Raw genomic sequence first — 26,967 nt, forward strand, 5'->3', positions numbered from 1 at the left:
AGTCACTGAGCCATGGGGACAACACGCTGTTGGAGCAGAGATCAGGAAGGGGTGGAAGTGACAAGAGGATGGCGGCGAAGAGATCTTCAGAGGCACTGGCGTGCTCAGTGGGCTTAGTTTAGGTCTTTTGCTGTCCTGGAGACATAATTTGTTATACTTCATTATAAAAGACACACGTCTTAGCAGGACAAGCAACAGAAATATACACTTGCTCTTTAGACCAGCCTTTGACATTATAAAACAAAAATCTTTGTAAAGCAGGCTGGGGGAAATAGTTGTTGGTAAGGGTTTCTCTGGAACTATGAGGCCCCAAATCCCGCTAGGGAGGCAGAGGTGGGCAGATCTCTGGGCTCACTGTGCATGCCCACCTGCACACGTGCACTCCTCCATACACGTCTCTGTAAAGCAACACAACTTTGACACAGGGGACTTCAGTCGCCATGACTGAAGCATCTAAGTCAGCTCTATGGAGACGTCCTTAGAGCAAGTGAGAAAAGAGCGAGCATCTCACCTGTTAATTACCCAGGGGAGACGAAGGCTTTGAATGAATGCATGAGAAAAGACTTAGGATTTTGAGACACTGTAGCTCCTAGTAAGGAAAAGGCCCTGGCTCAGTTGCACACCCCTGGGGTGGAGCTTTTAGTCCTCTACCATATTCTTCTGAAATAGGCTCCTGCATGGAAGTAACCGGCTAGAAACGCTGTTTGCTTTTCCATGTGCATTGATATTTTGCCTACATGTGAGGGCATCAGATCCCCTGGAACTGGAGTTAGAGACAGATGTGAGCTACCATTTAGGTGATGGGAATCTTCTGGAAGAGCAGCCAGTGCTCTTCACCACTGAGCCACTTCCCCAGCCCCCAAATGCTGTTTTCTTAGCTGCTCAACTCTCTTCAGGTGGAAGCAATAATTAAAATGCAGTAGTACTGCTGAATGTTTTATGTGTGTTTATTTGTGTGCTTGCATACCATACACACACAGCAGGTAGAGAACTTCTGGGAGTTGTCTCTTCCCCACCATGGGTACTGAGACTCTGGGTACTGAGAGCTACCAGCTGAGCCATCTCTCTAGCCCTGGCTAAGTTTCCGTAAATGTCCCCATGTTCAGTTTCTATGAAGCCCCACCCCATCACGGAATACAGTGTGTTAGTGTCTTAAGGATGTAGCACATCCTTTGGAAGGCTCTCAAGTGTGCGGTTCCATTTCAACAGTTTTTCTACAGTTGGTGTCCAGACCACTGTCTTGTGTTCAGGCCTCCTATTCTTTGGCAAAGAAAATTCCTCTCCCACCAGGTCTCAAAGACTCACTGGAGGGCCTTAGTGCATAGACCATGCCAAAGACACCAGGAAACATGGTTTTAACTTTTCAAGCTCAGAAAAGATGAGCCCAACTTCTGAAAAGTGTGGCTATGAGTTTTCTTCAGGAGAAGCACTACCGCACACTCAGCACCAATGCATCATAGGCTTAGGAAACATAAATTGGCCAAAGGATCCAAGAAGTCACATTTGTTTTGTACAATGGGGTACAATTAAAAAAAATATAAACGAAATGAACAGTTAAAATGTAACATGAAATGGGGACCATGGGAGAGGGTTAAAGGGGAGGGGAGAAAAAGGGAGGGGAGCAGAGAAAAAAATATATACCATAAAAAGAAGCCACTATCCGCTTTCTCCCTCAGTTATAATCGGGTTGCTTTCATCAGTTAGAAAGCAGCCTGAAGCCAGAAACGGTGCAAGCTTAGAATAATGGGACTCGGGAGGCTGAGGCAGACGGACTGCAAATTTGATGCTAGCCTGGTCTATGTAGTGAGACCCTGCCTGCAAAAACAAACTAGCCAGCCAAGCAATCAAGACACCCAAAAGAAACTGACAATAAAATAAAATAAATCCATAACCAGAGGGAAGCTGGAAGCTTCTGAGAAGACTCGAGAGAATGCGGTGCTGCACTCTCCCGATTCCAGTTAACGATGCAGCGTGCTGGGCACAAACTGTCCCACAAACATCAAAAACAAGTCACAAAATCCACATTAGAATATAAGTTTTTTAATTTTTATAAATAACTTATCTGTTACAAAGATAGTTTACCCAGCTAAATCACAAAACCATCAACTCAAGATATCCAAATTACATTTTATTAATAAAACAAGTAAAAACTGATTTACCAATCTTCACATAGAACTGCAGAGGAAGCTGAAAAACAAGGCCTACTTTTAAAACAAAATGCATCAAACATACGAGGTTTGGGGTCTGTTGTCTAGTGACCGATGATTGCCATATTTCTTTCCATACTCATGATGCAAAGCCTGGAGGCCAAGGCTCTGGCCTTCACAAGGCTCACCTGTAATAATCCTGTTTATTTAAACATAGCCACTTGTGAACATCTGCAGTGGGGCAACCCACAGTATTTCCTGTCTTTGCTAGATTTCAGCACTTCCCTTAGCCCCACTCTAAGCACTGATAGACAATTTCATAATTCTTTTTAAACGCATACTGTTACTTTTTCTTGATTTCATTTAGTTATATACATTCCTGATCATATGAATATTTATTTTCCTTACAAAAATATATCATCAAAATAAAGAGATGTCTGAGGTTGTTTCAGTGTTCAAGTCTGCTTGTTTTCTTTCTTTTTTCCAGCTTTTCTTCAGTTGTCCTAAAGATGACTATGTTTTATAAATACACATGAATGTCACCAAGTCAGGTTTAGAAATGGACTGTCCCAACAGTACAGCAACAAGAGAAAAGGCTGTTGGTACTGCTGCTGTGGCTGCTTCTGAAACTGAACGTTCCCAGTGAGAACCTCCATGAAGTTCTCTGGGACACCATACACGGGGCAAGATGTAAGTGGGCTTAAATACTTTTTGCTTTAAGCTGCTGTAGAAGACAAAACGACACGTTGGTCACCCACTGCTGAAGTCAGTGTACAGCATGACCTACTGACATGTCTGCAGTGTTCCTGCAACTCACATGCAGCACCTGCATGTCTTCTCAGATCATTGGCACACAACGGGACAAAGGACAGGAGCAGGAGAGGGAAGTTATTTGTGCATACTTTCATTTCATTAATGCTTTTTTATCTTACGGCATTGCTTTTCTCAGTACGGCTTAGAAAGGAACATGATTGTGCCTACTAAAAGGGAAAAGAACATTAGTTAACAAAAGTCTATTACACTATACATATAGAAATATAAGAAAATAATGAAGAAATCACTTAAAGCAGACGTGAGAGATCTGTACAGTAGGGAAGGCTGTGGGGAGCTCACTGCGGATTTGTACAGACAATGCATACTGCTTTCCTTCTCATCATTAGACCCTAGATGCTGGCTTCACAGAGACGTCTTCAGGGAAGACAAAAGACAAGGCCAAGAGTACCACAGATTTGTGAAGTCTGCCCGCATCCACTGGCACTATGCGGCAGCAGAGCTTTTAAATAGTTAAACCTTGTTCCTTCTCTTCGTGTATGTAGTGTTTCACCAAAAACTTTAAAAACACAAAAAAGCTATCATCCTATTCCTTCCTCCTGTCAGAATCAGTAGTGACATGAAGGGGAAGTACTGGGGACGCCTAGGCATTGACAGGGTGAGGATGGTCCATGGTGGGACAGCGACACTGTGCGTGGTCAGGCAGCAGGCAGCCCAGTCTCTCAGATCATGGTTCACGTAACATTAGACTGAGGTATTACTAGCTCTGTGGACTGACACTGAACACGGCACGCCACTGTCCTGTCACACACACCTTCCACTGGACTAAATCCTATGTAGCAGTGAAACATTTCCCGATGACAGAGGACTTCCTTGAATTTCAGATGTGGTTTTAGAGGAGACACGGGACCTTTGGCTCAGAAATGCCGAGGCATCTCGCACTGTTCACAGCGGATTAAGGCCGGGTGATTCAAAAAAGTACAGGCAGTGCAATTCCACTGAGCCCCCTCCTCATCCTCGGTGTCTTGAGTCTTTGGTGCTTTGATGGTGGGCCTTTGATCTGTAAGAAGGCAAGAGGAAGAGAAAAACTAAAGAAGTAGGAAAAACCCAGTCTACCAAATTACTGGTGACTGACTGAGGCGGCAGGAGGCAGCTGTCAGCAGACACGCGCTTTCCCAGCCTCCTTCAGTCTGCTGCTTCTCCTCTGAGAAGAGCCACTCAATGTGACAGAAGGGGAGCTACTCTCCACCACGCCCGAACGTCACTTTAGACTGTGAGTGTGATCTTGAGTTTCACTACCCATTCCAGTAGGGTTTATGTTTGTTTCTTACTAGGAATGGAAGTTTCAATTAAATGTATTTTTTCTTAAATTTACTGAAAACAAACAAACAAATCTTTATTAACTGTTTTTTGAGACTGCGTCAGCCCATGTAACCCAGGCTGGCCTTAAATTTTAGCAATCCGCCTGCCATTTTAATCTCCTGAGTACTGGGATTTTAAGTGTGTGATATAAAACTTGTTTTTAAAGAGTAAGTTTCCCTGCTCCTTCCCACTACCCCCCTTTGAGACAGGGTTCCTTTTTGTAGCTTTGGAGTCTGTCTTGGAACTTGTTCTGTAGCCCAGGCTGGCCTCTGCTTGGATAAAGGCGTGCGCCACCACTGTCTGGCCTAAAAAACTACTTTCTAAACTGTTTACACTTAGGTCAATAACAAATGCTGAAAAAGTAAGCTGGTGTCAAAAAATCATCACATTTTCCAGTTTTATTTTTTAAAATCAAGCATGGTAAGGGAGAGCACTGAATCTGGTTTACAACAGCAGGGAGCTTTTTGCACTGTGTTCCTTAAAGATGTAGCTCTTTAGCTGCCATAACCAAGTCACCACCCTCAACAATGAGGTCTTCATCTAACATGTTTCATCTTAGACTTAAATTATAATCTAGTCAATTGTTTTAAACATGTATGCACTTTGCATATGTACATTGTTGAGCACATGCATGTAGAGGTCAGATGACAACTTGTGGGAGTTGTTCCTTCTACCATGCAGACCCTGAGGACTGAACACAGCTCATCGTGGGTTGGTACCCTTACCATTCAAACATCCTACCAGCTCCACTTGAGCTGATGTTTGTATATGAAGTGAGGTAGGGGGCCAATCCCATTATTCGCCAGTTTCATTTACTGAAATACCCACTGCGTGTTTCTGGCCCTTTATTAAAGATAAGGCGACTAGCAAGGCACCTTGCTTGTTTCTGTTCTGTTCCTCCAGCCTGGCTATCATGTTTTCTACCCAGCACTGTACTGTTTTGATTACTGCAGCTCTGTCATCTATTTTGAAATAAGAGTATGTTATCTTCAGCTTTGTCCTCACTTGAGATTGCTCTGGCAATTTAGAGTCTTTTTTGTATAAATTTTAGGATATTTTTCCAAAGAATGACATTAGAATTTTGATAGTTACTACATAATCTATGGATTGGGGCTGAAGATGGCTCAGCAGTTAACGAGCCCTGGCTGCTCTTTCACAGGACCCAGGTTCAATTCTCAGCACCTACATGGTGGCTCACAACTGTCTGTAACTCTAGTTCCAGGGGATCTGATACTCTCACACAGATACATGCAAGTAAAACACTAATGTACATTAAAAAAAAATACAACTGTAAATCACCCTGGTTATCTTAGATAAGTGAATAGTACAATTTTTTCCAATTCATGAACATGAATTTTTCTGCTAATTTCCTTCTTCAGTATTTATAATTCTGGTATAAAATTCTTCTGTCTCTCTAAAGTATTTTATCTTTTTGATTGTCACTGTGAATAAAAATGAATTGTCTTCTTGATACCTATGAATTTCTTTTGCATAACTGTAGAAAGAAACAACTGATTTTTGAAGGCTGACTTTATATACTGCAACATTAGTGAATTCACTAAGTAGGTTTAACAGTGGATGCTTGAAACCATAGCTAATACTGATCCTGATACATGCTATAATTTTTCTTAACATATAAATACCTATAAAACAATCTATAAATTAGGCACATTAAAAGAGTAGCATTTCATAGTTATAAATAATAAACAGATTATAAATTATATAAATTATAAACAGATTATAATACTATTCTAATAAATTCCATCTAAACGTTATAAATTATTTCTGGGACATTCCACATGGTATTTTAGAATGTGAGTAGCTGGCTACCAATTAAGAGAAACTACAGCTGGAGATAAGCACATGATCAGTTTCTGCAACCAGGGGGAATTTTGTTTCCTCTTTTCTGATTTGGAAATATCTGATTTTCTGATTTTTGTATTTTCCTAAAAGAAGTAGAGATGGTGGGCACTCCTAAGGCTTTTAAGTTTCCCCCACTAAGACATGATCTGTGTGTTTTTGACAAATAGCCTTTCTTGTGCTGAGGTTAGATCCCCCTTGGCTTACTGACTTGTTGTGTGGTGTATGTGTGTGAGGGAATACATGCATGCAGGCACATGTATAGAGTTTAGAGGACAACTTCAGGAGCACATTCTATTATATGTCTCCAGCGACTGAATCCAGTCATCAGGTTTCACAGGAGGAACCGTTCTGGGTCACAGCATCTTGTATTTTATGCTTTAATCAGGAGCGGATGAATTTTCATCAAATGCCCTGTAAGTGCCTACTGACGTGGCATGGCTGCTTCTTTGTTTCTACTTGTATACCACTGACTAATCTAATCTGTCTATGTCGAGCAGTTCTTATATATGCCCTGGTGATGGTCTTTCTAGGATAATGTTAAAACTACAGTAAGAACGCACACACGTGCTCACTAGAATCTGAGCCTAGAGCCTCCCATTACTTGAGTCTTTGGCCAGCTTTGGTCTCATCAAGATTTGCAAGTGTTCCTTTTCAGTTTTCAGCGGGAAAAGAATTCGTACTAATTCTCTGAATACCTCACAGAATTCACTCAAAAAGCTATCTAAGTCTTCGCACCTTTCAAAGAGATATTTTCATTATGGATTCAATCAGCAGGCTTGTATTTCTTGATTCAGTTGGACAGAATTTCTTGGAATTTATTTCTTAGAAGTTATTAGTTTGTTGACACAGAAATGTTCACAATGGTCCTTAAGAGGTTTTTTTTTTTTTTTTTTTGAGGATTCTCAAGGTTGTCATGGCTTCTCTTTTAATTTTTATTTGAATTTTCCCTCTCCTTAATCTGTCTAGCTAAGGGTTTGTAATTTTACTTTTTTAAGTATTTTAATTCATTTTCTACTGTTTCAAATGATTTATGTTTACCCTTCGTTATTATTTTCCTTCTATTAACTTTGGGTCTACTTTCTTATGCTAGGTCCTGTGGTGTGTATTAGGGTTGAGTTATGTTTCTAATGCACACTTTCTCTCTATAAACTGAACATTTGTGTGGTTTTTGTTGCCTCTCAGGTTTTGGTGTGTTTGGTTTTTGTTTTCTATTAGATACTTCTGTGTCAAAAGTGGGGTCGTGGGATGAAACTTTAGGCCGTGGACTTGCTAGGTAGATTACATCAGTGAGCTACGTATTTCCAGCTCATGCTCCAGACACTTTACAGGTTCCTTTCCTCAAGACCCAGTGCACAGTGGAGAGGGTACTGCTTATTGTCCATGAATTTTCTGGTTTCATTAGACTGAGGTTGAAAGATGGTTGAAATAATTCTGACCTTAAGTTTGTTAAAACACACTTTAAGGTAAGATAGTACTGTAAATGCTTGTGTCTTCTTATTGAGTGTATCACATACATAAAATCATTCTTTGTCCTTCAAGACAACTTTAGATTAAAAAAATTCTGTCTGATTAATTATAGCCATTCATGATTTCCACTTATTACCACTTTATAAAATAGGTTTTTGTATCTCTTTTTATGTCTTTATCACAATGAGTCTCTTGATTCAGCGTATTGCTGATTCCTGCTTATTAAAATTTACACATTTGCTCCATCAGTTGGTGAGTATTCACATGGAAGGCACTGGTTGCAAAGTGTGCTGACTTAGCAACTTCTCCCCCTCTTTCCTTTCCAACTGTCTTCCTTGCTATCTGATGATTCTTTTGTTTCTTCTGTTTTTTAAACCATCTAGACTTGTTAAGAGTATGTTTTCCCTTCTTTGTGGTTGCATCGATATCCTTCAGTTCTATCTTTCTATTGTAAGTTGGCTGAAGACTTAATTTCAATTCCATGCAAAAGCTACACTTTCACCAACTCTACCTTGCCATATTATGTGTTCTTGGAGTCAAAATTTCTCTTAATACTGTTCTCTTAATACTGTATGTCTATTTTCATTTTTTTAAATTTATTTATTTATTATATATACAATATTCTGTCTGTGTGTATGCCTGCAGGCCAGAAGAGGGCACCAGACCTCATTACATATGGTTGTGAGCCACCATGTGGTTGCTGGGAATTGAACTCAGGACCTTTGGAAGAGCAGGCAATGCTCTTAACCTCTGAGCCATCTCTCCAGCCCCTATTTTCATTTTTTTTAAATTTAACTTAGGGCTAAAAGCAAATTATGCACCAGGGGTACCACTATACACTATGATATATGCACTATGATACCAGTGTCATAGTGTCCTAAATGTACACGCCTACATGTTTTACTTTGGTCAGTCAGATTTATGCACATACTTCCATTTGTACACATATTCTAACGCCTGGCTCAAATACAGACTTATTTCAATATGTTTTAGTTTGGCGCACACATATTCTGTGACTGTCAATGCTACAAAATGTTACTAGATGATACTTTTTGAAATTTATCTGGAATTCAGGATATATTACTCAGAATTATACAGAACAGTGTTTTTGAAAAATGAAATTTTGTAAGGTGACTTCCTTATCATTGTTTAAAAATTTAAAGAAAATAAACTTTTATACTTTGTTTTAAACCCAAACTTTCTGTTTAGGGAGTACACAGTGGTTACGCAGGTCTCAAACGTTAATTACAAAGTTAAATACATTACACTTTTGCATCCCCTAACCCAAACACCAGAATGTAAATGAAATAAACAAACATCTTCCTAAATCCACTCCAGAATGCCAAAGTTGGAAGCACTTCTGAAGTGGAAGGTTGAAAAAAGAATTAAATTTTTCTAAGATTTTGCTTTTCAAAACGTAACAGTTTTCACACTTATTGGATACACTGACCTTTGGGTTTTGGTGGCACAGGACCTACAAATCCAATATTGTCATAAAAGTTATGAATAGCGCTGGGGTTAAAATGTGGTCCTGAAATATATAAAAAGTAAATATATCAATATTACTTTTGATATATAAAAATCTTTAATTTTATTTTTTAAAGCAAGCATTTCTTTCTAAAAATAAACAGAAGAAATGCTTTAAATTATACCCTTTTAATTTCAAAACCATATCTCAAGATATAGGTATAAGATAATACTCATAAACAGAGGCAAGTGGTAAACTGGGAAGAAGTGAAATTAATGCTTGTTAGAAAGAATTAGAAGCAGACCCCTGGTTCTATGTGACAAGTTAAAATGATATCTTATTAACATTTTAAAATCAGTTTAAGCAAAATCCACCATCTTTTAGTTTAATGGATGCTGGACTATACACAGAAGTGTAACTCAAGACTTCTTTGTTAAGTTTCCTTGTCTCTTTTTAAATTTATATATTTCTATTATTTCCCCAACTTCAAAATTAGATTTCAGTGATAAAATTTTATTTAGGTTTTTAAATGAAACTGACTTAAATAAGTATGTTTTACTACAATAAGAAATTATTGATGGTTACTAATTGCTCAAAAAAGTATAAAGCCCTATCATGGTCCTAAGAAGATATAACTCTACTTTTATGTTCTTTCTATCTTATCAATTAAAGACAGTCTCAGTGAAATTAGGACACACAATTCTTGAAAGGTAAAATAAAGTTACATGGATACATCCATAGTAATAAATCCTGTTAACAGACTCTCTACACACAGAAGCCAAACTGCTGACCATGCAGCCAGACACACAATCGTTGTTTTCCCTTACCACAGGGCTAAGCAGAAGAAGGCTACAGCAGATCTAAAGGCTACTTAGTATATCTGGCTTCTTGAACGAACTGCGGAAGGGGGCGCTAAAAAGCCAATTGTTCTTCAGCACTATGTGGCTCAAAGGAGAATCCTCTGAGACAGTGACTGGTAAGTCTGTTCTCAGGGACAGGAAAAGAGCCAGCAGATCAATTCAATGAATGTCAGCTGAGTATGCACTGAACTTTACCTCGGGCTTGAAAAAGATCAATTTCTTTGGTTAAGCAGTCAATGTCAATCTGGAGTTGTCTATTACAACTTCTCAACTGCTGCATTTCTTCGAGCTGAAAAATAATTCCATGTAAAAAAGGTTTGTATTGAATTATCATGTCATTAGTTAAGAAAGAATGGAGTTTGGCAGGGGAGGTAAGGACAGAGAACCAAGTAGGAATTAAGAGCATTTGCAGCAAACTAGAGCAAGCCTTTACACTATGGCAGCCAGCCTACTCTCCTGTGCAAGCACAGAGGTCACAGCGGTTGCACAAGACTTACTGAAGGTATTTGGGATATGGAATTTGATCTCTTCAGGCGCCTTCGAGTTAGATTGTTTTCCATTTCATTGACCTCGGATTTGAGTTTATCCAGCTTTTTCTTCTGCATCTCGAGCTCTCTTTGAAGCCGTTCCATCCTGGCCTTCTGGTGCACCAGCAGAGCTGCAACACGATGACAAGCATGAGCCCCCGCCCACTCCAGCAGCGACCCCGAGCAAACGTGGCAAAGGAATCCAACAAACATTTCTGTGTGAGTTTGCAAGAACCCCAGAGCTACATTAAAACAAAGTATTGTTAAGCACTTACAATTTCAAAAATCTTAATCTGGAAACTGTCTTAATCATTTAAGCAAATACCGTACACTTAGACTGCATTGCTGAAGGCAATGTCTGTAGTCTCATATTTTTAAAACAGTTCTAGCATAGTCAACTAATCCACTCGCTGTTCTGTAGTTCACATCTGACTCTTGGGAAGATCAAGTCACTTTCCACTTGCGTGACACACTGCATGAGATATTCTAACATGACAATTTTACAGATATTTTCTAAGGGAGTATGTAATGGAGTAAAAAAAATATATTTTGACATACGTAACAAGAAAATCACACAAATATTACCAAATTGTTCAAAATACACATTAAAAACTCATTCAGATAAACACTCTATTTTCTCATTCTCAGACTACATTTTGTGAAACTACTTTAGCAGAATTTCTAAAAGAAGCAATAAATCTCGCAGCATACATGCTGAGCTGCTGGGAAAGCTTATCAAGCTGTCAAAAGGTGTATGCTGACGGGAGCCAGCCCTGTGAATGGGAGCTTTTGTCATTTAGGACAGCTGACTGAAAATACACCTTGGGATGCTGCTACCCAGAGAAGATAAGAAAATACCTCAAGCCCACATGTTTAGAAATGTTTGAATACACAAATACCATGGTATTATAACTGCCTGCAGTGTCCATGCTGTACAGGTTACACCAGAGGCTAGGGATGCAGTAACATTACTATACAGGCCTGGGAACTCCATGGTAATTGCATGATGAGTGGGATAGCTACATGGCACAATTTTCAGATGGAATCACTCGCTAAGTGTTGTATATCTGTACATTTAAAATTGAATTCCAGGGAAAGATAGAGTATGGATAAAGTCAGGATTTGAAGGACAATGCTTAAAAGTGTACCCAAACTGAAGAAAATAAAATTATAATTCTAGAAGATAAAGGAACAATTTGTTCACCTAACTAAATTATCAAGAGTACAGAGGTAGAAACACTTTCAAAGTTTGGGAGAATTTATCAATGACAGGTAGCTGCTGCAGTAATTTTTTAAACACGAAAATGAAGAAAAGGATGGCACATGATGACAAACTACCAAGAGCTGAGTATAACAACCATGCAGGTCAACTATGGTGAGCGTGTGAGGATGGCAGAGATGGCTGGAAGCCCAAGTGTTTAAAATGCTAAAAAATAAAAAAGATTTAGGAAGTATAAAATCTGAGAAGTATGCCAGGGTCTTGGAAAGAATGACCCAAGAACATCTTCTCTGTGTTTCTCCTTAAGGGCTATGCTTATATTTACATGAAAACCTATTCTTAAATGTTAACATGCTAACTGTTTAGAAATTACTAATGAAAGGAACAAAGGTGCAATTTCTAAATGAAATACTCAATTCCTAAATTAAAATAACAAAAAGAAAAATAAAGAACACATGGTTTAAACCAAGTGGGCAAGGAAGAACATGAAAAACATAGAAAACAAAAATTTGACAATAATTTAAACTATTATTAGTGACCACAATAAATGCAATCTTATATGTATTTGTTGGGACAGAGATATACAAAAAAAGATTCTTAAAAATTTTATTTACTATGTATATGTTTTGCCTGCATGTATGTGTATTCCTTGTGCCTGCAGAGGTCAGGAGAGGGAAGAGGATCATCTGGAACTGGAGTTATAGATGGTTGTGAGCCTCTGTGGGCGCTAGTAACTGAATCCAAGTTTGTAGTAAAACCACTTCTGGGCAATCTCTCTAGTCCACAAAGTAGTTTAAATAATTAAGATATATTTGTTTATAACAAAACATTCCACTCATCCATTCTTTCAATGAGCAGAGAGGCTACTACATCGGAGGCAATGCAGGGACAGAGTAAACAAAGAGGCCCTGTGAGTTCACAGTAACAGAGAGAATAGGGTAAGACAAGACAGTAACACCAGGACTCTTTGAAGGAATCTTACACAGATGGAAATGGGGAATTACAGAACACAGTAAGCGCCATTTAAGCCCTCTTTTTTTCCAAAATTAAATTAATGGATAAAAGTAATTTAGGTATGCAACCCCTTTGTGTTGTTGGGACAACCACAAATGGGAGAAGTTAATTATCAGCACTGCTTCTGGCGTATGCACATCTCAGAGAACGCTGCTTTGGCTCAACAACTGCCAGCTGCTGGTGGACACCAATGTTTCTTAATTTTATTGGAAACCGTAAAAAGACACTTCAAATTCTAGATGGTGTTAGTTTTAATAATTTTAGGCACTTTAAATAATGCCTAATTCTTCTAGAAACATATAACTCAAAACTATTAGAAGACAATGCACTTTAAGACAATCCATTGTAAAATGTCCCAAGTATTGATGATATAAAGGTTTTAGAATTCTTAAAAAAAAAAAAAAAGGTAATGTTTGCCACTAAAAGGTAATGGGTATTTATTTCTCAAGTCTTAAATTTATATGATTTAATGTGCCTAAATTAGGTATATGTGTAAGTCAGCTTTTAAAATAAATCTAAATTATTCTAGACTTCAATTGTGTTGGCAGCAGAGACTGTATCTGTTATATATATACACATTTATTTGGTGACTGAATAGCAAAAATTCAAAGATGGCAGCTTTTTAAAGCATCCTCTTTTCATCTATTTTGCCATTTTTAAGGCTAGCTGAAATCAGATCTTGCAGTAGGGCCTGTAATTCAAAGAACAGACACAACAAGAGAACTGAGGCTAATGCGGATCTCGGTACCTAAGACACCCACGTCATTTACATCCGTACTGAAGAGGCCTGTGCCGGGCACTACCTTGTTGGTATTCTTTGTATCTAAAACTGCGTGCAAATTACAGCATTAGGTCCAGAAGATGTCTACAGCTTACTTCAGACAGATCTCTCCTTCAGAAGCAGACAGGGCAGAAGTCTTCAAGTTAATGATGGGATGTCATGAGGCCAGTTCAATGTGGTTTCAAGGAGTATCACCGTAAGTAAAGAGAAACACAGCACAAGATCTCTGCTGTCTGCTTTTCCAAACAATGAACATGGAAAGGTTTTCTAATTATGATACAAACCCCAAAAACAAGAAGGGAAAAAGACCGGCAAATCTAAATATGTAAAAGTAAAGCATTTAAAAACATCAAGTGAGCACTGTTACTGCAAGTTAGGAAAGTAGACCCAGCACCCTTCAAAAACAGGCATGCTCACAAAGAAATATTAGTGTCTTCAAGGATATTCATCTTCACTCATAAAAAGAAAAAAACTCCAAACAATACATTTGTATGTCTCAGAACAAAGAAGTATTTTCTTTACCCAATCACTTATTCCCTCGACAAAAGGGGAGGAAAGATCTCGTGAACATTGTCAAAGTGCTCTCTGCTCATAAACGGGGAGCACAGACGAGCACAAGAGGTCTCGGAAGCTCCATGCAGAAATCGGCCCCATTTACTGTGCAGCACAGCGGGATGCAGAACTGCAGTTTACTTTGAACTGGGTATGGCTCTAAGACCTGCTTTACCCACAGACGTCTCTCTGCAGAAACTAGGGCTGTGGCTGGTCTGCTAGCATTTCTCCTGTCATGGGGTAGAGATGGGATTTTTTACTATCTGGTTCTTGGGTGGGGTGATGCAGAACAGAGCCCACCAGCTCATCTGTAAGGACATATTATAGAGTGTGAGGCAGGGAGAACATGAAGTCAAAGCTTATTCGGGCATCATAGAGAAAGGCCTTGTCTCAAAAAAAAAGTTAATTATTTTCACAGAAGCACATCTTATACTTTAAATAGGTTCTGGATTATTTGTGATAATACCTAATATCATGTAAACATTACATATATAGCTATAAGGCTGTACTGCTTAATGAATAAGAAAAAGTCTGTATTTCTGTAATATAGATGTAATCCTGATAGGTCAAATTTATCAATCTGTGATTAGATGTGATTATCTGATCTCCCCCCCCGTGTACTTACAGATATCCATATGCATATAATATATACTAAAAATGTGCTTATATGTATGTATATTTATATATATGAGTGACTATAAGGAGAAAGACTAAAATGTTAATAAAGATTGTATTTAACAGTTAAATGGTTAGATGTGGAGGCATATTTACTGTATCTTCTATTTTGGTCAGACCTTTTAATGATTTGCATATCCTTTAAGATACCAGTCACTAAGGTGAGCTCTCCAAGGAAGGTATATGCTGTCTCAGGAGGTAGCTGGAAAATGGACTTGCAGCTGCTGGAACTCCTGCAGACAGTGCTGGATGAGCAAGTGCTCTAGATGACCCTGGGTAGAGAATTCTATAGGAATTCTCTAAGACTGATGTCAAATTAAAAAAATGGTTCCTGTAAAGAGTGGGAGGGGCTGACGGGTAGAAGACTTATTTGAAAAAACAAACAGAAAAACCAAACCATAAGCAGCTTGATGTCAATTTGTAATTATTGAGGTGATTATTTAATAACATTATTACAATAACAAAACAAAGTTCTATAGGAGACTTCTAAACAGCAACTCATAAAATTAAGTACCAACTTAAAAATTATAACTAATTTGAATTATATTTCCTTTTGAGAAAAAAAATCACTTAATTTGTATCACAACAAGAATTTTATTAAGTCTCAAAAAGAAATGCTATGATTCATAATGAAACACTGGTGGAAAAATGACAAGGAATGAGAAACATAAAAATCAATAAACTTATTTTCAACTCCCAATGTTTTTAGCTTGGATTTCTATTTTAGGTTCAAAGTCAAGGCTATTGCTTAACAAAATCAAAACTTCTGTTAATATTAATAGGAAAATAGAATCACAACTATAACCAGAGACAAGACACTAAAGTATTATTAAAAGAACAATTTATGTATGTGTGTTTGTAAACAACAAAAGCAGTTTGCCATCTAAACTCTCTTAGAGATGTTTCTGGAGAAGAAATATCGGTAAGTCATTTTGGCAGCTGTGCAATCTTCTGAGCCTGGCTTTTCTAACATATACAATATGTATTCTTTCTTTCACCATGAAAACTGGTCTAAATAACGGAAGTGTTTATTCTCTCCATCTATCTGAGTGGCCATCCCTACTAAGAGTATGCCACTATGGGGAGAGGACCAGGAGGCGTCCCTGCTTTCCAGAAGCTGCTCTCTCTCTGGTTTCAATCAGGAGGGAAGAAGAATATAGCTTACAATTCAGTGATATTCCCAGGAACATCTGAACAGTGGGAACAGCATCTACAAAGGCCCAAGGGATGCCTTTCTTCCATGTTTATGGAGCCTACAGAGGCCAGTAGGGCTGGGTCAAGCAAGCAAGGTAGTACTGAAAGGAAAAAGCATGGCCAGCAGGATGGCTCCGTGGGGAAACCACTTGACATGATAACTTGGTGACCTGAGACTGATCCCCTAAGCCACGAAAAGGTAGAAGGAGAAAAACAACTTCGAGTGTGTCCTCTGAGCTCCACTCAAATGCTGTAGCACATACATTCAAACCATGTTACATGCATGAATGCGTGAACATAAACACACACAAACACACGTACTCATTCCCTAAATAAATGTAAAAAAACATAAAAAATAAAAGTCAAAAGGTAGGTGAGCAGGGATGGCAGGCATGTGAAGAGACTTACTCCACAGCTGTCATTTGCACAGTGACAGGACCGGATGCAGTTCTGAACAGCACCCCTCTGGCTGCTGAGCTGCATGGGCGCCACAAGGAGGCACAGGTGACAGCGGGTGAGCTACTGCACTCATCCGGGAGTGGTGGTGCTTAGATGAGAAAAGGGACCACGTGGGCGGGAGGACAGAATTCTGGATAGACTTGGAAGGATAACCTGATAGGATTTTCAGTCAAATAAGATGTATTATAAAGGAATCAAGAGTGTTTTAGAAAATTAAGTTGCCAGTAACTGCCTAAGGGAAGAATAAACTGGAGGGAAGGCCAGAAGCTGTTTTCAGTAAGTTTGAATACAAGTGTCTCTAGAGAATAGGAAGAAAAAAATATGGAGACAGTGCATTTAAGGAACAGTTTTGCTTTCTTACTTAAGTTAAATACAAATAACTTTAATATTTATAATGTCCAGCCTAATAAGAATGAATACCTACTTTGTTAAAAAAATCAATTATCGTATTTTATATTCATAGAAATTTTGCTCTACATTTAAGAATCAGCAAATACTAGCCTGCCATTCTCCAGGAGAGGAGAAGAAAACTGACTGAAGAATAATTTAGTGTTCGTGGAAAAGTTAGTAATCTATAGAAACTCAGACAGTACTGAAAGCAAAGAAAAACAGCTTCAGTTAATCACAGGTATTGGGAGCTATCTGTTTTAAAATAATTTCTAGTGTAAACAGAATCATCTACAGACCTCTAAAATACACATATGTATTGACTCACTATACCAAGATGCTAACTGGGTCCTGGGCACCTGATGTTTTGACATCTCTGTAGATGATTATGGAATTAGAAAACACAATGAGATGGAGGAGTCAGACTCCTCTAAGAAACTTAGTCATAAAGTCAGTGTATCAGAAAAGGATGAGGGGCTAGAGAGATGGCTCAATGGGTAAGAACACTTCTTGTTCTTGCAATGGACCTGGGTTCAGTTCCCAGCACCCAAGTGGTGACTTACAAGCATCCTTAACTCCAGTTACAGGAGATCTGATGCCCTCTACAGACCTCTTTGGGTACCAGGCAAGCACGTGCTACACACACAGGCAAAACACTATTCATAAAAAACAATCTTTAAAAAGTATTTTAGGACAAACAAGCCTAAGTTGATATTCTGAAGAGCTAATAACTATAAAACTTCACTCCAGATTATATGATCATAAAATTGAAATTAAAATTTATATGAATATGTTCAAATATCAAAATAATATTATTTGGGACATTTAAAGATGGAAGTTGGGCCAGGGAGACAGACCCACTGGAAGAGCACTTAGTTTAGCATGTTTGCAAAACAGAACAGAAGGCACACTGATGCCCATTTCTTTTGGGAAACCACATGGACAATAAATGCAGCATGGAACATTATCTTCTTTAACATTAACATTACCTTGCGTGTAGGCAGCATCATCAGATCCCATACTCAATTTCCGGGCTTCACTTATTCTATCCACATGTGCTAATATAGGGTCCGTGAGGTGCTGAATATTCTCAGTTTCTACATAATGGTCAGGATGATTTAGAAGATTTGTAAGTTCAAAGGTAGGGGACACCACCCCTGGGGAAACTGCAGGGGGTTTATTGGGAGAAACGGTAATTTTGAAAGTATATTTTGTGTTGGGTTGAGTGACCACCACTCGAGGAGATGTTGCAGAGTTACTGCCTATTACTCGGCTTTTGGGAGGGTGGTGATGGATGAAGGCAGGACCCATGCTCACTTGCCCAGCCATACTCCTGGAGGTTGCAGATGCCCCAGGGTTTGTGGATATGAAGAGTGTAGGTTGATTCCGCATGCCCTGCTCATCTCCTGTGGTGGCATTGGCTGAAATATAGACCTTAGGTTGACTACGGGAGATCATCTCATCAGTACTTGGAGGACTGGCAGCTATGTAAACAGTGGGTTGATTTCTATTTAAGGTCTGGCTGTTGACCAATGAGGAAGTGCTGGCAGTTCGAGGTCCAGAAGAACGTAATTTTGAAGAACTGTTTCTTTGTGGGGGCTCAAGTTTGATTTCGATCTGGTTTTTTCGAGGTCCTGTTGAGATATTCTGAATGTTATATTGGCTATGGGCAGAAGACTGTGAGCTACCAGACGAATGAATTGTTGGCGGTTGTGGAGTAGTTGGCGAACTGATAGGCATGTAGACATGAGAAGTCTGATGGCCCTGCTGATTTGGCTGTTGGGTTGAGGTATGTGGCAAAGGATTGGACGTAGGATAAGTAGTCCAAGGACCAGGCTGCGAAGGTTGATAGGCTTGCTGAGGGTTTATGGGATTAAACTGAGATACCCAGCCAGAATGCTGTTGTGTCTGCCGAGCTGTACCACTAGGAGTTGTAATATAAGGCCTAATATAGATAGAATTTCCCTGTGGACTGTTAAGTACAGGCGGAGGTACACCATGTATGTGCAAAGACGTAGGAGTACTACGACCAGTCTGTATGTTTGGGGCTAAAGTTACCATAATAGGATTAAACCTGGGAGTTTGTTGAGAGAGGTTTGATGTCCCTTTGCTGCCTAGGTGAAATCCAAGATGTGGTGTTGAATTTGAAGCACCAGATGTACTGGGCATTCCAAAAACATTAAAGCCTTGAGGCACTTGAGCTGGTGCTGTCTGTGGCTCTTGCTGAAACAGTTCGCTATTGGACTGCCCACCTTGAAGCTGTCCATCACTAACACTGTGTGTTAAAGTCCTGCTTCCATTCACTCGACTTCCTTCTCTTCCATGGTGGTAAACATTCTGTGACTGCAAGTCCAAGTTGAGAGAAGTCATGTGATTGCGCAGACCAGAAATTCCAGACTCATCTGAAAAATTCAGGTCTCCTTCACCATAAAGATACCTTGTACTCTCCTGGGAGAGAACAGCACAGCAGGCATCCAGGTTGTTATTATTCTAAAGAGCAAAATAAAAACAGGTCACTCTTAGTCACCAGAAGTGAACACAAAGACTATCATTACCACAGAAATACTGTACAATTAACACGCGAATATGTAATACAATTGTAAGAGACTTAAATCTTTTGATTTGAAAACTACTTTATGGATATGAACTATTAATTCTTACTATTAGTATAATGGAAAAACTGGGCAGCAATAGATAAATAAAAACCATTGTCTTAGAAGCTACTTAGTAAAATGGACCCATCCAAATACAGTATAAGTGCAGCCTAATTAAAAATACAATTTTTATGCTGAACAACACAACCAACTTAAGAATATAATATGGTATAATTAAATTTCTTTTTAGAGTGAAATGATAAAATACAAAGTTCCTCAAACTACTTAGAAAAATAAGTATTTATATAGTCAATCGTTACACAAATTCTTTTAAACTAAAAATCATTTAGCAAGTGAATTTTTAGTGCTTAAAAGTTTAAAGCTTCCTCTTTTATAAAACATGCATCTACAAATGACATGCAAGCACATGGCAGCTACCCAAGGAACAAGTTCATGTCTCTGTCTTCAACAGAGCACCACAAAAACCCATTCCAGAGGAACAAAACAAAAAAAGCAAAACCCAAAAACATTTGTTTTAAAATAAAGTACCACATCATCAGTCATAAATCATCCACATATAGTTACTAAATACCAAACACACACACACACATAATAATCTTTGAGCCTGTGGAAGACTTAATGACAAAGAAAAGCAAGCTTTTCATCCCTCAAAGAACAAGTCATTCAATCAGGTAGACAGTTTTGGAAAATGGCAGTAGTCAGTTCTCTAGGGTCTACAATCTCTCTAGCCAAGGATAGTTAGGTTTATAATACCCCAGCTAAATTCTAAATATTTATACTAAAAGCCACAAAGAGAGAGAGGTCTCACCCCTTATCAAAGCAGTTTCTTTTTGCAACAGACAGAGGCCATTACAGAAATCTACAAGTGGTGCATAGAACAATCTACGGTGAGGTGCCCAGCACCAATCGGTACATCTACAATACAGCCCCTACACCATAGAGAGGGGATGATAAGACTGTAAGAGTCAGAGGACCAGGATGCCTGCTGCGAGTGTCTTCTAGACATGAGAGGGAAGCTACACCCATGAAATCAAAACAATATGGCTACCTAAATAAGACATGAGATATCAAACAACACGCCAATGTGGACAGAAAAAACTCCTTAAGGCCACCCCTAGAGGAGGAGCTATAGGCACTAGATGGCTGCTGAGAGGGAGAACCAGTTTTTCTCCAGAGATGAGCCCCCCAATTCTATGTGTTCAGCCCTAAACACATGCACATTAGAACAATTACAGTGACCCTTTTTCAAAAAACAGTATGGAAAGCTCCAGAGAAACAATACTCGAGGCTTCTCTCAGGCCTATACATGTGCACATGTATACACATGGTCAAAGACACATGGACAGCAATACACATTAATGTTCACACATACACACACAAGACTAGATTAACGAGGCAGGTACAGCATGCTGATTCACAGGGCACGTATAATTTAAATGAGTAGAAAACAGACAACCCTTCGCCCCGAGTTCTAGGTGAATAGAATGGCATAACTGACAATTAGCTGAGCCACATCACACCCAAGTGAATGAAGCAAGTCTAACTAGAGTGAAGGTTCACATTTGGGAACTTTGTGAAACACATGAAGACTGGGATTAAGTAGTGGAGAATTAAAAAAATAAATAACACTACAGTTTGGTCTTTATTAAGTGGGAAGGCTACTGAACAGAGACAACAGAGAAGTAAAGACAAGAGTATTTTGGGGCCCGGCAGTTGGTAGCGCATGCCTTTAATCTCAGCACTAAGGAGGCAGACAGGCAGATCTCTATGACTTCGAGGCCAGCCTGGTCTTCAGAGCGAGTTCCAGGACAGGCTCCAAAGCTACACAGAGAAACGCTGTCTCGAAAACAAACAAACAAAAGAATACTTTGGGACAACAATTCTGTTCATATTTAAGAAGCCAGGGGACGAATACTCTTTTGGCAAGGGGGCCAATCAGAAGATGGGCAATAATAAACTCTGCTAATGAGTAACAAGAGACCAAACAACACATCTCAACACCAGAGGAAAACTTCAGAGAACCGGAGGATTAGGAGTCAGAGAAAAAGCAATGGCGTTAAAATGTCTCCAGTCTGATAAAAATCACCCCAGAACTCTCGTTAAGAAACAACAGTCCCTGAGGTGCTTAGTCTTACTGCAACTTCATGTGCCATGTTCTGTTGATATCCATGGAAGACCTGCCCTTCCCAGAACAGAAACAGAGGAGTGGATGGGGGGAGTGTGGAAACAGAGGGGAGGTGTGGAGGAGGGGCTTGGAGGAGAGAAAACTGCGCTGGGATGTAAAACAGAAAGAAAAAAAAGGAAGGAAGGAAGGAAGGAAGGAAGGAAGGAAGGAAGGAAGGAAGGAGGAGGGAAGGAAAAAAGGATAGTCTACACCATTTGAACAAGAAATGAACAAACAAGAAGTGAAAAATGGTTGATTTCCCCCCCAGTGCTCTGCCTCCGGAATGCTTGGTTTGTTTTCTCAATACATCAGTATTACACTGAAGTATACATTAGAGGTATTCTTTATCTTTTGAAAATACTTTAAGCAGTTCTATAAAGGACTTTATGTTTCATTCCCAGCTAATAGATTTTAAAACATTACTGAGCACCAGGCAGTGGTGGTTCATGAATTTAATCCCAGCACTCAGGAGGAGGCAGAGGCAAGTGGAGGCCAGGTGGATTCCACAGAGAAACCTCATTTCAAAAAAACAAACAAAAGAAACACTGGGGACAGAGGGCACTGTGCTATGAGCAAGTGAAGTATTCTGGATGGTTCTTCCAGCATAAAGTCATGAAGTTTGTTAACCTACATTATTTTCAATGGCTCTCAGAGCACCCGTAGTATAGCTTTATTTTCCTACAAAGTGCTGCCTTCTACTTTATTTGAAGCTAGTCTTGGTTTGTAAGGGAAGGTTTACCCCTCCCTACCTAAATCTTTCCTCACCTTCTTAAAACTTTGACTTCTACCTTATTACTCTTTATGCAGTTTGGTTTTGTTAACCTGACACAAACCTAGACATATCTGGAGGGGGGATATATCAACTGAGGAACTGCATCTAACAGCCATCTGATAGACAAGCCTATAGACAAGTCCATTGGGCATTTCTTGATTAATGACTGAAGTTGGTACTAGCCCTGGGCAGGTAGGTACTTAAGGTGCTTAAGAAAGCGACTGAACAAGCCAGTTAGCAACACTCCTCTTCATGGCTTCTACTTCAGTTCCTGCCTAGAGTTATGAGTTCCCTCAGTGATGGACTATGACCTGGAAATGTTTTAAATCCTTTCCTCCTCAAGTTACTTTTGGTCTTGGTCTTCACCACAGCAACAGACCTAACTGATGGAGGTGGGTCATTTGTCTATCTGTTGCTTTCATTGGTTAATTAATGAAGAAACTGCTTGGCCTTTGATAGGACAGAAAATTAGGTAGGCGGAGTAGACAGAACAGAATGCTGGGAGAAAGAAGCAGACTGAGGCAGAGTGGCCATAGCTCTCCTCTCCAAGATGGATGCAGGTTAAGATCTTACTGGTAAGCTACCACCTCGTGGCGGTACACAGATTATTAGAAATCGGTTAATCAAGATGTGAGAATTAGCCAGTAAGAGGATAGAGCCAATGGGCCAAGCAGTGTTTAAAAGAATACAGTTTCCGTGTAATTATTTTGGGTGTTAAAGCTAGCCATGTGGGAGCCGGGCGGCCGGAAGCAGCCCGCCGCTCGCTCCTTACTACACCTAACTAAGACACTTTCTTTTCCCCATTACATTCTATACTGATAAATATGAACTACTGATTCATTCACCAAATATTTATAATGGGGGAACTTTCACTACTGTTTCTCTTTTTAGTAGTAAGTCATACATATATCCTACTAGTGAATTTACCTGGGTTATACTTCTCTGTGGCGATTTTTACTCTCACTGGACAGTAAAGAAATGAGATAAAAATAAGGGTGAAAGATGCTATTGTTGGTAACCATCAAAACCTGCACTCAAGTCTGCTTGTTTTAAGACTCCAAAACACACACACTTAACTAATGCCAAAAGGAACCAGGTAAGTCTGAAGAATCCCATGTACCCGAGATAACTACAGTGTAAAGTATGAGGTAAGACATCAGTAAGCTGGGATTCCAGACCACAGACTAGTGTACTTCAGTCAAGACACCCAACATTCATCCTGAAGAACATGGAAAAATTTAAGGAAATATACAGCAATCTATATTTATACTTGATCTTAGCTAAAAGGCCAAGAAACAGCAATATCTTCATCTAGAAAGTAAGCTAGATTGGTGAAACCCAGACTAAGTTAAGGCTAAAGGCATACAAGACCAATTAAAAGTACAGATAAAAGATAAGGGTGTGGACAAAGCATATGTAGTCACTATAAAATACAGACTTGCTAAAAATTTTCATACTGATCAAATTTTAAAAATAACCTGTCAAATTTGTAAATATATGAAGGATCCCAGAATACTTTTATTAGAAAAAATTTCCAGGTTAAATAAATGGCCCACTGCAACCATTACTAAATATTCAGTAATATTTAGAATTATGGATTTCTAGAATTTTTGTATACTAATAACAATGTAGAAATTGAAGAGATTAATTGGAAAACATCTAAAGTAAACTCAGAAATATAAAACACTTTTTTCTTTACAATTGGGAACTACACACTGTTCATACAAATCCCTCATGGCAGAGATAAGAAACTGACACACAAACAGGGGTGACAAATGCTTTAAGTACCAAATCAATAGAAGAACAAGGTTTTTTGACTCCTTAATGATTTTTTTCCTCATTCTTACACAACAATCTGAGATTTTAAAAATCTCACAAGAATGAGGAAACAAGAGCGAGATCACAGTTAGCATATAAGCACACATCTGGCTCTCCTATCTATACCACAGACAATGTCTACATTAGAGGTAGGTACTGAGAACCCCATTTTTGATGGAGGAAGGTCATTGGTTAAAAAATAAAGAAACTGCTTGGCCCTCATAGGTTAGAACATAGGTGGGTGGAGTAGGCAGAACAGAATGCTGGGAGGAAGAGGAAGTGAGCTCAGATGCAGGGCAGCTCCTCTCAGGGACAGACGCCATGCTCCCCTCTCCCGGGCAGACGCGATGAAGCAAGCTGCCAGGTCAGACATGCTGAATCTTTCCTGGTAAGACTGGTGCTACACAGATTATTAGAGATGGGTTGATTGGGATATGAGAATTAGCCAGTAAGGGCTAGAGCTAATGGGCCAAGCAGTGTTTATAAGAATACAGTTTGTGTGTTGTTATTTTGGGGCATAAGCTAGCTGGCGGCTGGGAGCTGGGTGGCAGGAATGCAGCTCCCACTACACATTTTGCCACAGGCCACATTACTATGAGACACCAAAGATCATTTCTTTTCATTATAGCACAGGAATGACAAAGAATTTTCCTGATATATATATATATATAAATCAGCTTAATAATTTATAGTTAGTATTTTTTATCAATAAATCTAGAAATCATTGAACACTAACCTGTAACATGCACCTGGATACAACAACTTCAGGCACTTCAGGGAATTTTTGTCGCAGGTCATGTAAAACCTGAAAATCAATTTGGTGGCTTCCTTGGGCCATTCGTGTGTCACCTGCTCAGGACCTGTCTTAATAGGCAATTCTAGGCCTGAGTGGAATTAGTACTCATCTCTTCTGGCCAAGCATTTTCTGTGAAAAGAAAAAAATTTTTTTAAATGAGAACTCATTTTAGAATGAATACTGCTGTGACTTTATAATTACAGTATGAAAGGGTCTGTGCCTTAATGCCTAACAATATAAACCATGAAAGGATTATTTAGGCTTAATGATTTCCACACAGCTATACAAACTACCATTTCTAATAGCAAACTCTGGAATGATCTCTACTTCCTCTCTATCTGTAGGCTCTACAGCGGCAGTGTCCAGTGCATTAGATGGAGAAGCTGCGGCGAGGACGTCTTTTCCCATTCTTCTAAGGAGATGCCAGAACCACAGGAGAGCCTTGGGCATAAAACCTTGTTTACTTAAAACCCTGAAGAATCTGAAATGCACACACTTTTAATCCCAGCACTCGGGAGGCAGAGGCAGGCCTATCTCTGTGAGTTCGCGGCCAGCCTGGTCTACAAAAGCTAGTTCCAGGACAGGCTCCAAAGCTAGAGAAATTCGGTCTCGAAAAACCAAAAAAGCAAAAATTCTGAAAATGTGGCTCCATAGAAGACTATGTTTTTTTTTTCCTCTAAAACTTGATGCTCCTGTCTGTATCTTGCTTTAAACCCAGTTCTTAAATGCACAATCAACTCCACTATGCAAAATAAGTCTTTCCTACTTTAGTTTTCCACTGTATCACACACATAGGTGTTCTCCCTTTTGTTCCATGTTTATCTACCACTAAGCTTGGATGTCTTTAACTGCAAAACTATTTTTATTTGACAATTTTTTCTCACCTGTACGGCTTCTGTCTGAGCTACCTTAATCTACCTTAGTTATTACTGCAAAAGTCTCCTATTAGTCTCTTCTCCGCCTCCATTCTATGATTCAGTATCTATGCCTTTCACACCAATGGTCTTTCCCTGTTCGCAGCCTTTGTGAAAAATATAGGAAGTATCCACCTTATTATCCCTATAGCTCAAAACAACGGCACACTACAAAGCCTCCTGTTAACCCTCTAATTTCACTTCCTACCACATTCCTTGTTTCCTCAGTTGTAATGGGCTTCTGGTATCTTTTCAAAGAAGCCAACCATGTTTTTCCTTTAAGGTTCTTGCCTATGACATTTTCTACCTCAGCTATTTGAAGGCTCTTTTTTACTTCCTTAGAGTCACTCATCAAATGCCACTCACTTAAAAGATAGTTCCTGACCACTCTGCCTATGTTAAAGAAAAAAAAATCCCATCTGCACACTACTTTTTCCATTGTCACATTTATAAGTGACCTCTAGAGGACAAGAACTCTGAAGTTCACTATCATATTCCCGAGATTAGCTCACTCTAGGCTCACACAGCAGGCAACATTCGTTGGATGGATATTTTATTGTGAAGCTTCTTTCACATTAGTTTCTAAAACATTTCAAATAATTTAGACTTAGAAAAAATAATTTACACACAACATTAGAAACGGGCAAATAAACACGGAAATGAGAAACACCTTCATTAATTAAAAAGATGAATGAAAACAAATTCTAATTTATCCCACTATTAAAGTGTGCACAGTCATGTTACTACTGACTTGCTTTTCTAGATAATGAAGACACAAATGAGAAACATTACTCAAATGCACAACTACACTCCCCAGTAGGACAGAGATGTTCATGAAAAATGAGGACCACAAGTCAGAAGCCTAACTGCGTACACTCTGCCCACTAGTTAGATCTCTGGACTACACACATGAGAGACAGGCTGAAGTTCAAATAACCCATCTGAGATTCCAGGGTTTATAGTTTGGGTTCAGTCAAGTTAACTGTCCTTTACAACAACCAAGCATGCTTATCCATTGGGGAAACACAAAAGAATCCAGACTTTCTACTTGTCATTCCTGTCTTTAATCACATCCCAAACAATTAAAATCAAACAGGAAAAACCAATCCACATTCAAGAAAAAGGCAACCAAGCCGGGCAGT

The 26,967-nt window shown here is 39.1% G+C and overlaps 1 protein-coding gene across 3 annotated transcripts in view; it reads right to left on the reverse strand.

Annotated features, from left to right (window-relative positions):
* Positions 1-2,031: 2,031 nt before the first annotated feature.
* Positions 2,032-26,967, reverse strand: part of Tab2 (TGF-beta activated kinase 1 (MAP3K7) binding protein 2) — a 57,775-nt gene continuing 32,839 nt past the window's right edge. For 2 of the 3 annotated variants that reach the window (XM_057758538.1, XM_057758548.1), the window contains 6 exons: positions 24,852-25,040; positions 17,736-19,236; positions 10,436-10,596; positions 10,134-10,227; positions 9,061-9,141; positions 2,032-3,978 (listed from right to left, as the gene is read on the reverse strand). In XM_057758538.1, the coding sequence (XP_057614521.1) occupies positions 3,836-3,978; positions 9,061-9,141; positions 10,134-10,227; positions 10,436-10,596; positions 17,736-19,236; positions 24,852-24,953 (2,082 nt within the window). In that variant the 5' untranslated portion in view covers positions 24,954-25,040 and the 3' untranslated portion in view covers positions 2,032-3,835. The remainder of the gene's footprint in view (positions 3,979-9,060; positions 9,142-10,133; positions 10,228-10,435; positions 10,597-17,735; positions 19,237-24,851; positions 25,041-26,967) is intronic. The other variant, XM_057758555.1, reaches the window with a different exon arrangement.

This window comes from Chionomys nivalis, chromosome 2, assembly GCF_950005125.1.
Source record: "Chionomys nivalis chromosome 2, mChiNiv1.1, whole genome shotgun sequence".
Lineage (NCBI taxonomy): Eukaryota > Metazoa > Chordata > Mammalia > Rodentia > Cricetidae > Chionomys > Chionomys nivalis.